The sequence below is a fragment of the Oryzias melastigma genome, linkage group LG13, assembly GCF_002922805.2.
Source record: "Oryzias melastigma strain HK-1 linkage group LG13, ASM292280v2, whole genome shotgun sequence".
NCBI classification, from domain to species: Eukaryota; Metazoa; Chordata; class Actinopteri; order Beloniformes; family Adrianichthyidae; genus Oryzias; species Oryzias melastigma.
Window position 1 is genome coordinate 30,491,182 of NC_050524.1, and position 13,541 is coordinate 30,504,722.

Genomic DNA, 13,541 nt, shown 5'->3' on the forward strand with positions numbered 1-13,541 from the left:
TGGGGCCCTGTCCTGGGGGGGCCCGCCTGCGTCGGGGGGACGGGTTGCCTACACCTGGGGGCCGGGATCACTCCCCCTCTGGCTCTGGGGCCAACCCCCTAGGGGCCCGCCCTCTCTTTCCAAGCCCCTGCAGGGAGATAAGAAATCAGCTAACTCAGAAATGGCTGAAAACAAATCCTGATATGCTGAAGAAGATAATTGTGGAGGATTTTTCTTTTCTGCAGCAGGGGGGGTTATTTAATGGAGAGAACGCACTCTCCTGATTTTAAGGGATTTTTTTAGTGGTGAACTACATCCTAAAGTGCACCATCAATGAAGTACAGTCTTTTGTTCCGAATTAAAAAAGCAAAACAAAAACAATGTTCAGCAAAACTCTAATGATTGTTTAATAAATGTTTTACAAAGCATGATCAGAAGTGTTTTGGGTGAGTATGGATGAGTAACCGACATCCTTCCCATGAGGTTGGGGTGTTAGGGTGAGCAGATGCCTCTGGTAGCTAACCCCGGCAAAAAATGGGGAATACTGTACTTATTTTTTTATGTCCTTTGAAGGTGAAATCAAATAATATGGAGAAAGTTGATGACAGAGAACCAAGAGGGACACAGAGAGAATCTGAAGTTACATATGATGAAGGTAAATAATCACATTGAAGAATTAAAGTTGAAGATATTTTAACTTTGGAGTTAAATAACGATCTTCTCTTTTTATCTTTCCAGTTGTTCCTGAACTCATATTTGCATTGGTTGGAGACTCAAACTCAGTTGAAAAAGAAAAAAGAAATCTCTTATTTGATCATGACGAACAAAAATCAGAAAAACAGATTTCAACTAAAATGTATGACTTGTGTGGTCGACACATCTGTGTCTTGAACATGCTTGATCTTCCAAACATTGATTCAATCCCATCAAATCAAGAAGTTCATGCTTTCATCCTGCTGGTAGCAAACGGTCAGCACAGCAGTCATTACAGATCAGGAATGCAGTGGTTAGAGAAAACCTTTGGAAAACAATGTTTTCCTTATGTGATCACAGTTGTGACTCATAACCCACATGAAAACTGTGAAAATGTAGTTACAGATTTAAAAACTTTCAGCAGTTTCTCAGAGAAAAGATACTACACATCAAAAAGAATAAAAGATGAAAAGGAATTAATAACTATGCTGGAAAAAATAAATGTCATGGTCTCTGAAAACAAACCTCCATGCTGCAGTTTTGTCACAACTGACATGAATAAAGAAAGGAAAGAAAAAATGGAACAAAAATCTCTGAGTGAAGAAGGAGTTACCACAGGTAAGTTTTAATATACACGATAAAAAATGACTGTTTTATAATGCTTGGAGCTGAGTTGAAAATGGATTTTGTCACAGGGGAAATGCATTAACATCTTTAGAAGACTTAGTTTTAGATTTAGTTTTATGTTTGACGTGTATGGGGTAAGATAACTGTAAAAAAGAAATGTATTTATAAATAATATTTTGCATCCACAAAAAGAAATTTGTATTCATAAATATAAAGTTAAATATAAAGTTTTGCATATATTTATAACATTTTTTGAGGAGCGGCTGGGTGGTTCAGTGGGCTAGGTGAAGGGCTGGCATGCAGGAGTCCTGGGTTTGATTCCCAGGGTTGTCCACTGATCCCCAGATTAGGTCCTTAGGCAAGACCCTTGACGCTGCTGCCTAACTTGGTTTCTGTGCCCCTCAAGTACAGGGTTGCGTCAGGAAGGGCATCCGGCGTAAAAAGTCTGCCAAATCACTGATGCGAAACAGTGGGTGCTGTTTCGCTGTGGCGACCCTGAAAGGGATACGCCGAAAGTGAAAGAAGCATATATTTAAATTTTGTGCACAACTTTACAGAAAAAATGTGACTACAACATTTAATTTTACGTTTGACAGGTCTCTTTTGAATACGACTTTTCTTCGTTTTGAATACGACTTCTCTTTGTTTTCTTGTGCCCAAAGCTTAGTTCCTGATTGGCAGATGGGATGTGGGGAAGTGCCAAAATTCTGATATTTGAGCACTGGCTGCATCGCCAAATTGCCACTCAAATTGTGCTGCTGCCAGATCTCAGTACTGCACCAGTCGCTCAAATCGCGGGACTTCTGATCCATCAATTCAGCCATCAATTCATAAATTTAACTAATCTAAACTAAATAAATGATAATTAAGTTTGCTTTGGTTGCCCTCAGCAGGGAGCTGCTGACTCCGACAGTCGACATGGCGGGTCAGAAGTCTCCCTGACTTATTTTAGGTTTGTTTTGCCAAGGAGCCACCATGGAGAAATGAGCCACATGTGCCTCTTGAGCCAAAGGTTGCAGACCCCTGGTTTTAACAATTAGACTAACCCCCTGCATGCTTGTTTTTTTCTGTTTGTGGCCAGATACCAAGTGGCCCACAAGCCAATACTGATATTGGTCAGTGGTCCGGGAGTGGGGGACCGCAGTCTTAAAGTTTACAGCAGCCCTTAATATGTGCTCCAAAAATGTCTTTAAGGGCTGCAACACAGTTATGGCAGCCGTAGTCATCCATGTAGAAGCTAATTAATTTGCAGATAGCAGATCCTCTAGTCTAACCTCAGAAGCCAAACAGCCCCATTGGTTAGTTCTGAGTCTTTAATATCTTTAATTGTTCAGCTAAAGGGAGTGGAGGCGGGGGTTTACCAAATGTAGGGAGGTGGAAGGCCCCGCTTTGATGAGCGTCTGACTGTTTGCATATCAATTTGAATTTTGGCCTACTTAAAGCACCTCCACAAAAATTAGAAGGCATTACACCAGGGAGGCACATGGGGTTTTAACTATGCAATCGATCTGACGATATTTTGAAATGAATTGAAAGCAATCCATGAGCTGAAATGTAATTTCAAAATATTACATTCTAAATTGCGAAATGCATTTTCAAAATTAAAGGTCAAATTCCATAATGCACTATTTAAATTATGACATCAAAAACCTATGCCCTATTACAATGCAATTGGTTTTGTTTTTATTCAACATTTTATTTTTAAAATTGTAATATTGAATTGAAAAATTTTATATTGAATTCTAAATTTCTAAATGTATTTCCGTATTAAAAGCCTGAATGGAATACTGAATTGTCAATTGAAAATGCATTTTCAAATTGCATGATGCATTTGCAAATTGAATTCTCAATTGAGAAATGCATAATACTTTGAATCATTAGAATTATTCAAATGCACTTGTAACGCAGAGGCATTTGAATCCATAAGCAACCAAGGTTTAATAAAAAACAAAAACAAAGACATGAGTAAAACAACACATGTGGACAAAATAACTCTTAGTTAAACAGAACAGGAAGGAAGTTTCTTCAACAACACTCAAGAGCCACAACCCTGCCAGTTTTCCAGCTTTCCCTGCCCAATTTGCTGATGAATATATGACTCGTGACTTTTCATTCTGATTGACTAAAACAATAAAACAATACAGTTTAGATGGTCAACCTTCTGCGGGAAACAATCAAGGTTGCAAATCTTGTGGACCAGGGTTGGTCTGCCCTGGTGTACCTCATGTCATATTGGTATTACAAGAAATGCATGAACTTTGTTTCAATACATGGTAAAGGACATATACTTATATGATGCTTTTCTACCTTCCTTGAAGGCCCAAAGCGCTTTATAGTCATAGACCAATTCACCCATTCACACACATTCACACACATTTACACACGAATGGCGGCTACGCTGCCGAGCACTGACGGCAACCCTCCACCAGAGGCAATTTGGGGTTGAGTGCCTTGCCCAAGAACACTTCAACACGTGGGCGGGCAAGGCAGTGATCGAACTCGCAGTCTTCTGATTGGAAGTTGACCACCCTACCGCTGCACCATGGCCACCCATGTGGTAATATTTATCTAACAGATTCCACATTTTTCGTGTAAATTAATATTTCAGCAGTCAGTCATGTTGGAGCGTGGGTGTGGTCATTGAACGACCAAATACAACTTTGTATAATGGATTGTGTAACATGTACTGTTTTTTATAGGTTACAAAGTTAAAATATGAGATATTTATCTTTTAAGTTATTTGCTAAGGATCAAACTGAAATAATTTTCATGTTGAGTCAAACTGGTCATTCTTCCTACAGATTCTTTCAAAGTGGACACAGGTGGAAGCACAGAAAAGGTCAGCTATTTCCTTAATTATTAGAGTTGATTCTTTATTTTTTTCTATATAATTTAGTTTTATGTCAAACAGACCATAATACTAAAAACACCAAATTAGAACAGGTTGCTCCCCAAACTTTAACAAGAACAGTTAAATTGAACATATCCTTTTTTTAGGGTGATCCAGTTAAGAAAGATGATGAGGCTGAAAACTCCAAGAAGACAGACGACAACACAGTGGAACAACCTGAAGAACAATCTGTTGCTGGAGACGCAGATGACAAAGGTGAAGATCTGTTGAGGATAAAAATGATGGGTGTTGATTTATTATAGGTGTAAAAATTAATGACTTAATCAAAGAATCAATTAATATTCCTATGACCCAATCAGATTGATCTGTCTGAAAAGGTTACTATTTGAATCGAACTATGACAAAATAATTTATTTTGAAATTGAATAAATCAATTACTATTAAAGATGTAACAACACTTCGTGGATCGTTTAAAAAGCGATTTGAACTTGTCAAAATGTTCATCGTTGCAGAAAAAAGAAAAAAAAAACATTGATTTATTATGGCCAGTGTCTATTTTTTTTTTTTTTCTAAATTTTAAAAAGCAGGCTCGCTGTGAGTGTGTGCATGTCTGTGAGTACGCACGCGCACCTGTGGGGGCGTGTTGGAGGTGGTGGTGGTGGACAGGCTGGTGTGCTTTTTAACTGCCCCCCAGCAGTTCCAGCAGCTCGATCGGAATCAAAAACTTCACACAAGTCAGACCCTCCAAGATTTTGCGATGTTGTGATTGCAACTATAAAGGCAAATTCAAGCAAACCCCAAGTTTTGTTTCTCACTCTGCAACTTTGCATTTTCACCACAACTTTACTGTAATTTTGACCTATCTACGGTGACAACAGCCTAACACTTTTTAACAATCTCTGTCTTTTTTCCTCTGTAAGCCACACGTGAATGGTACATCGGTTTTGAAAAATATCATTTATTTATTTTTTAATTGTCCTGTCCAACAGCTAAGGAAACAGATATGAGCTGAGAGCCTCTTGTGATAGATTTTACGGTCACAAAAGGGAGTTATTGAGTATAAGCCCCTTTTGTGTTTTATGCTAAACATTATTTATATTGATTATGTGTGTAACTTTTTTTTTTGTTGGACTGCATGGAAAAGACGAGGGAGATTGGGATGGGTGGTGAAGGGGAGCATGATAGGTTTATTCTATTATTTAAAAAAAGGAATTATTATAAACACGTGTTGTCCACTGTGAAGGTATAGCAACAAATGATCAACCCATCATTACAGTCCACTGTGTGGGAACACTTTGAATTTTGCAGACATGTGACCATACAGTGTGTTACAATGTTCTAATATTGTTGTGTTCGTGCTATTATGAAAAATGTCCAACAATCACATCTAGATATGTAGGTGTTTGATTTTAATCTAGGATAGGTTTTATACAAGCTCAGTGCTACGTTTCACATTGTGAAAAGATTTTATTCAAAACATTTGGCCAACAAGGCATTGGGTATAATGATCATGTAGAGCAGTGTACATTTGTAATGTAATTGTCAGGGTGTGTAGACAGATCCCAACGCAGAGCCAGACTGGATGTTGATCAGTGAAGATTTATTATATTGACAAAAGGAAACAAACTAAGGAGCAGGCTGGCAGTGGAGACAGGAGGCTTGACCAGGAACAGCTGCTACTGGAACTAGGAGGCCACATGGAAGGGAAATAACCTGGCAGGTTGGAGGAGCCAGGGAGAGGCTTTTAAAGGTGCTTAAATTGGGAGCAGGTGTGCAGCATCACCAGATAGAGAACGGCCACGCCTCCTGCCCCACGCCACCCTGTGCACAAAAGAGACAAAACATAAGTAGGAGAATACAACACCACAAAACAAAAATAAAAGAAAACACCAAACCATAACAGTAATGCTTATGAAATTCAGCTTCAAGCAATAATTGAACTAGCAGATTTCAACTATTTTATAAGATAGCAGATTGATAGATCTTTCGATTTTTATCTTTATCCACATGTACAATGAAATTAAAAGCAGTTCCTGTTCAGTGCAACATTAGTTGCGTTTCCATTAACTATAAAAAAAACCACAAATTGGATACACGTTAATAAATTTAATCAATGGAAACACCACAGTCTTGAAAAAACTAGCATGTATTGAAAAAAACATTTTTGCACTTGGAGGAGGTGGTTTTTGGTGCTAATCAAGTTGACATATTTCGTAAAACTGTAATGGAAGCACTTTTTTTCCAATCAAATGCGTCCTTTTAGGAAGTGGCTGCCCTGAGCACTGCACAGGGGTCACCACAAGAGCTCCCACAGCCTCACATAGCTCATTAAAAACTACGTGTCATACGAAATCATTCACTTCATCCCTAGCTGCTCCTACACTTAGCTCTCCCATGTGTGATTGCTGCTCCCTGGGCTGAGAGACGCAGCCTCCAGCTTTAACAGATAAGAATGAGTGCTAGTGCATTGACAGAAATTTAAATGTTTCTTGTCATGTTATCAAATAGAAAATTGTCCAGATGCTTACTTATTAAAATGATCATTTTTTTAATGCCACTGAACAGGCTTTTCCCACACATCTCTATCTTGCTCATTGACATTATTTGACTGTCAATGTTCTAGCTGCGGGGCACAGGCGCGTACCACTGCTGTAATGTCATCCAAATGTCGTTGTGTTATGGCTTTCATTCTCTTGTTGTTTGCTTTTGTTGTTGTGCTTCGGCCTTTGTCATTGTGCTTCCTTTTTTGTTGCTGTGTCTTTTGTATTATGTGAGCCATGTCGGCCATCGTACAGAAGGCCTAATAAAATGCTGTTACTTAAGTTGGTTGCTAAAAATCAAATTGAAATCGTTTTCCATGTTGAGTCAAACTGGTGCTTTCTCCTGCAGATTCCTTCAATGTGGACTCAAGTGGAAACGAAGGAGAGGTCAGACAACAGAAACAAAAGATTCTTTTTTTTCTTTCCTCTATTGGTATTTATTAAACAGACCATAATACTAAAAATATCAAATTATTATTTTTTTTTTATTTAGTCTAAAAACATGTTTCTTTTCCAGACTTCAGTTAGAATAATAACATTAAACATTTTTATTTATTTAGGGATATCCAGTAAAGAAAGATGATGAACTCTCCAAGAAGACAGACAAGACAGTGGAACAAGCTGAAGAAACATCTGCTCCTGTTGACCCAGACGACAAAGGTGAAGATTTGTTGAGGGTTAAACTACTTTAATAGAATGTCTGATATTGATGTATACTTGTGTAAGTAGTATGCCTCTTTAAACATTTCTGATACAGTGAAGTGACAACGGTGAAAGAAAAGTGCATATAAAAATGCTCCTAAGCAGCTATAGTTCAACCTCAAGGTAACACTAAAGCAAAATCTACCGACAAAATAATTCTTGATGAAAACAAACAGGAAGGAAGTTTGTCCATCAACACTTCAAAACAGTTTGCCTTGGAAGTACAGAAGAATTGTTCGATTTCCTCATTAAAGGGTAACCGAACCCTAAATCAACTTTGTTTGGCTGTTGACATCCATAAATGGGGCTCTAAAAGTGCTGTCTGTTGGTTGTTGCCAAATTTTGGACCAATTAAAATAAACTTGTTTAATTCATGAAAATAGTCTAAAACCGCATTTGTGCTGCCGTCTACAGGTTGAAACAAGGTATTGCGGTTGAATTTTCTGATTGGTCAACTGGTTTGAGTCTCAGGAGTGTGATGTCACCATTAGGACTGTAACGAGTATCCGGGTGCTCGGGTATTCCCGATTTGCTCCCGAAAATTCGAGTACGGATATTCGCGACGTCCAAGATCGCTGATTCGCCGATCTTTATAAATGTAGTAAATTGTAGTAAAAAATGATCATAATAGCATCTGGGGACGGTGTATTTTTGCTCTGGAATGTGTATTACTGTAGGATTTTAAGTTTACAGACTAAAACAAAGCCGAAAGAGCCGCAGTACTACTACCGGAAGTAAACACATCTTCGTGACGGTGAAGCTTCCGGTTTTCAAAGTAAAACTAACGAGAGCTTTTTTCCGTTCAAAAACTGAGACTGAAGTTCCACTCACAGACATAACTTCTGAAAAATGAATTAGCTTTAACATCTGAGCTTTAGCTCCAATATTTACATTCTTTTGGTCATGGTAACTCTCAAACATTTGACGCAATTAATGAAACTCAGCTTATTCTGAAGAAACACAGTCTCACGCTGCTGAAAGGTGGATGTGAATTTCGGCGTGAATCAGCTGATTCTGCTCTGCACCAATATGTAATGCTTAGAACGTAAAATATTGAAGAGCTTTGAGGATAGAAAACTGGGGAGAACATTTTCAGGTTTTGCTGTTAAATTATCCAAAACAACAGTGATTTTTAATCATTTTTATCTTGTTTTACTGCTGGACCAGAAGATTGATAAGTTTAAAATGACAAACAATATTTCTTTTTATCCGAATCTTTGTGTTTTTTAATCAGTTTTGTTCCTTCTGATCTCCTGTTCTAAATAAAGGTATAAATTATGGTTAAATACAGATAATTTCAATTTTCATCCATCAAGTAAATAGACATACACATAGCAATGAACATATTAAAAAGTAAGAATCGTGGTTCGATTCGTGAATCGTTGAGCTTGATTCGTGAATCGAATCGGATCGCCACCTAAGCAACGATCCACAGCCCTAGTCACCATGCTCTGACCTCTAGTATAAAAGCCCCACCAAACTTTGATTCTGTTATGGTCAGTTGTTAGGTTTAGCATGGTTTGTGGGTGTATTACCTTCAGTTTTCAAAAATCAACTGACTTACACTACTTTCCAGTGGACTTGGAAGTTAGGGAACAGAGGTTGAGTGAAGTTGGCGTTATATCCAGCAAACTCTAACCTGATGATGGATTTAAAGAACGTTTCATTCTGAATTGTTTGTTTTTTAACATACTAGCCTTTTATGCTAGCAGCTTTTTTACCACTCTCAGACTGTGGTTCCCTTCGGACCTGCAAACCCTCAGCTGCGTCGGCTAAATCGGGTTTGCTCCCTCATTTTTTAACCAATTTTCACAAAACATGGCTCACATTAAAGATTAGAAAATTATTGATGCCGTGGTAAATTTAAATTTTTATTATCTCTATAAATGAAGCTGTAAATAGTGCAAGAACTGCGCTTTCTAGTGTTCCAGGTAACACAGTGCTGTCAAATGAACAGATTTAGCCTTTGTGTCAGAATCTATAGAAATGAGCTTGTAAATGTTTATTACCCAAAGCCAGAAGGGAGGGATTGATGAAGTTCAATGGCATAACTGGCTGATAAACTTGACAAAGTGAAGTAACAACGCAGTTACTCCCAAATTCAAGTTTCACTTGTTTCCTAGTAAACCGCTACGGCTGAACAAAGAGCATTTACGCACTTAACATAAGACATATGAGTCTTAACAAAGAAACATCCACACGTAAATAAATTTACGGGGTGAGATCCGGCCAGATGAATGTACACCGCGGGAAGGTCAAAGTCAATCTTGTTCCCCTGGAACACGCAGGTGGAGCAATATGAACTTTCGGGACAGATTTCCAAAAGACAGGAACACACTGAATTTCTTCTAATCTTCCCAAGGCCTTTCAAAGTAATAAGCGCCCTCATTGAGTAGCGTGGATGCATACAAATAACAACTGTTCTGATTCTGCAGAAATCAGCTCAGCTTCAACAATTCTCAAGTTTTAACGCTGCTCATACAGCTGCACAAACTTAAAGTTCTTTTGTTCAGTCTTAAGAAGGAATATAAAGAAAAGTCTCCGTAATTTAATTCAGACTAAGATTGAAGCAATGCACACACATAACTGCTCCACTCAAATGGATTTATAGTTTTGAGATAAAGTTAAGATCTCAAAATTCTCTTTTACATAGTAATTTTTTTTGCAAGGGCTTCACACGGGGCACCATAAAATGTGTAATGTAAAAGGGGTGAATATGAAGTATTCAATCCCAAAATTGGTTGAAAAATATCAATATTATTAAACTGAAATTTACTAAAATTATCCTCGGGGCACCACTTTCGTAATGAAGGAAAATATTACTCACTAATGATCAGCCGCTACCTTCTAATCAATAAAGTAATAATCAATTAATCAGTCTCTCAACTTTAGGTCGTTTATACCCTTTGAACTGACTTTACCACAAGGAAGAAAAATAATGATATCAAACAACGACATCCTTTTGAATATTTATTGAATAACATGAGGTTAAACAAGCAGAAATACTGGGTGTAAAAGCATGGAAAGCAATCAACATATGTGGAACATAGAATAAAGCTTTCAACTACAAACTAGAAATAGATAAATGAGAAGAAAAGATAAAATATTGAGGTGAGGAATGCTAAGTTTGTGGATGCATTAGTTGTGTGTTGTGCATAAAAATATGTGTCGTTACTGAGCTGAGAATAAGCTATCCTTGAAAAGAGGAATTCAAAACGGGGCAAAGATGTTACTTTTGCAAAAATAGTTAATCTTTGTTCTAACCACCAGCAGTTGACTGCATGAGCGAAGTTAAACTTCTCACCAAGCGGTCTGGAGATTTGGGTCTGCTCTGCCAGGATGGGTGGTTGATCCCATCACTGGCTGGATGCTTCAGGAGGGCCGTGGAGACAAGATCTGCAGCCAGGTGTAGAAGGGAAAGAGGTTTCTCACCAGAAACCTGCAGGTTCTGCTGGTTCTGCTCTGTTCAGTCACTTAGCTTCTGGGGTGGTTGAACGATTTCTCTTGTCTCTTGTGACCAAAACGTATAAGTTGCAAGGGTGGCCGGACAACGAAACTTATCAAATGGTCTAGCATTGAAAATCAGTTTAAACGTAAAAGCATCAAAAATTGTAAAAATGTTGGAATCAGTCTATGAAATAAACTGGAGACAAAAATATTGAAAAGGAAGAAAGCGCGCGAAAAAACGTGATCTTAAGACTGGATTACCTTAGATGTTTCTGTTCTGTTCCTGTTCTGGCTTGTTAGGCCAGGGTTTTGAATTAGAGAGGCAGGGCAAGAATCACCCAATCAGTGGGGATTTGACGCGTTTTACGATTGGAGGAAATTTGCATGTCACAATGAGCTCTGGATATGCAAATATCAGGGGTGTAACTTTATTCTGGTCCCTGGATGTGTTTATTCTTAATGCTGAATTAACAACAAAGTGGGTTTCTATCAAACAAAGTTTGGACAACCCTATATGTGTTTATATATCCTGTATGTGGCAACATAAAATGCTTCCCAAAGTCCAAATAAACACAGAAAATCAATTCTCCATGCTTTGAGGGTTACACATGATTGTTTCATGGATTTTAACCTCAAAGTAGTTGTGAATCTTCTTCTGTTAGGAATAAAGGTTTGATTACACACATGTAATAATAGGACATTTCTTTTGGAGCTGTGAAGACATGTTTTACATGTTAGATCCAATTAACAAAAGTCCTGTCTTTTAAAACATGAGAAAAGTTACGAAGGGTCACGTGTTTCACACAAAGGACTTTGAGTGTCTGTCGGGAATTCTTGCAGACTCCTCAGGGGTCGGCCTTCCTGAAACCAAAAGATCCTTTGAAGGTGACAGGTTGAAATTAACCAGAGTTTGGAATGCAAAATAGCCAGGGTTCTGGCTGGTTGATCAAGAGTTGAATGACTTAACATCCGAGTGGGAAATAGAGGTTTTAGACAACTTTATTGCCCCTCTGTTGGGAGAGGAACTCTGTTATCTTGAGAAGAGCCACTCCAAATAAAAGTTGGGTGACCGAATGGTCAACACAGGTTATCACAGCTGTTTCCAAGGGTGGAATGCTACAGTTTGCATGTCTTTATTTTAGTGTTTCACCTGCTATCATGAGATGAGTACTTCTAATAAAAAAGATTTGCCCACCATAAATACAATTTATTTGATTCTAATGAATTTAATCATGAATATACTATTAATCTCTGTATTCAGAGTATTACCTGTTCAAGTACAGCGTCAACAAATTCATATTTTGTGCATAGCTTTGCAATATATATTTATACTAGAGCTGTCGGTGTACCAAAGGTAATATATAATCTAATATATGGAATCTAGTTCACTCTGAAAGGCTTAAGGAAATCATGGTATGACCCCTAAAATATCCAGACTGCCTTGATTCCCTGCCATCTCCATCTTACCACATTTCAAATGTGGTTAACAGTGTTTTTGGTATAGAGAAATTATTTTTAATTTTTGAAGTGGAGATTCATCAACTCAGTGGCACTTTAGCAAAAATGCTTGCAAAATACAGCTCATAAAAGCACACATGATCTGTGTAATTAATATTACATTGTTTTTTAAATGACTTGAAATTACTTGAAACATTGGTAGCAGGACTTGTGACTCAACTTGAGACTTGTTTGTCTTGACTTGTGACTCGACTTGGGACTTGAGTGCTTTTGACTTGGGACTTGACTTGGACTTGAGGACAAAGACTTGGGACTTGACTCGGACTTGCAAAATGATGACTTGGTCCCATCTCTGCCCTAGTGTACACACCTCTAACAACACAAATATACACTCTAACAAACAAACACGCATGCGTCACGCAAGGAAGGTGGTACCTTCGACCTTCTGTCCCCTACCCCATCCCTGGAGGCGGGGATGGGGTCCCTCGGCCGGTGGTCTTGTCTCTTGGGTGCCAATCTCCTGAGCCCGGCAGTCTCCTCTCCACGCCAGGAGTGGGATCCCCGAGATTTAAGATCTAGAGCAGGGGATCAAACTATATCGGAGCCTGGGGGTGTCCAGGTCTCAGTGGTGCGGGTTTCGGTCCTTGCTCTCGAGAACTAGTCCTCTCCAAAACTCCACCGGGGGGGGGGGCCTAGTCGGGCCTTGTTTACATCACTCCTCTGGGCCTCCGTTTCTCTTGGGTGCGCCTCTCCTCGGTGGGGGTGGGCGGCCCCTTCCTTGCTCCCCCCTGGACCTCCCGCGGCAGGCGCGGGCGGTTGTCTGGAGCATGTGGGTGGGTTTCCCTTGGGGTGCCCTGACCAGTACCTGGTGTGGGGCAGAAGGATGCTCGGCGCTGCTGGGTGGTGGTGGGCTGCTCTTCTGGGGTTGGGGGGCTCTTCGGGGGTGGGCCCTTGTGTTGGCCTTCCAGCCGCTGTGGGGGGGCTGCTCTTCTAGCTGGGCTGGGGCCTGCACTCTCTGTGTTCCTGTGCCTTCCTGCTCATGGGTGTGGGGGGCCTCTGCGGTGGTCCCCCGTGCCTTCGTCTGGATGTTTGGCGGGATTGCCCGGCGGGCGGGTTCTCTCTACGGCCCTGGGATGGGTGTTGCGGGGGTCCTGGCTGCTGCTGCCCCAGCGGATGGTCTTGCCGTGGGGATTGCCAGGTAGGTGCTCTTCCCCTTTGTACATTCCATCTTTATCCACATTAGG

The 13,541-nt window shown here is 39.6% G+C and overlaps 2 protein-coding genes across 4 annotated transcripts in view; one reads left to right on the plus strand and one right to left on the minus strand.

Annotated features, from left to right (window-relative positions):
* Positions 1-13,541, minus strand: part of LOC112149032 (von Willebrand factor A domain-containing protein 5A) — a 307,412-nt gene that overhangs the window by 172,332 nt on the left and 121,539 nt on the right. The window lies entirely within an intron of this gene.
* The window catches only part of LOC112149036, a 28,297-nt gene continuing 15,312 nt past the window's right edge, over positions 557-13,541 (plus strand). Inside the window, exons 1-6 of the mRNA XM_036214770.1 lie at positions 557-634; positions 718-1,290; positions 4,101-4,138; positions 4,297-4,405; positions 7,040-7,077; positions 7,251-7,350. Of these exons, the coding sequence (XP_036070663.1) occupies positions 568-634; positions 718-1,290; positions 4,101-4,138; positions 4,297-4,405; positions 7,040-7,077; positions 7,251-7,350 (925 nt within the window). The 5' untranslated portion in view covers positions 557-567. The remainder of the gene's footprint in view (positions 635-717; positions 1,291-4,100; positions 4,139-4,296; positions 4,406-7,039; positions 7,078-7,250; positions 7,351-13,541) is intronic.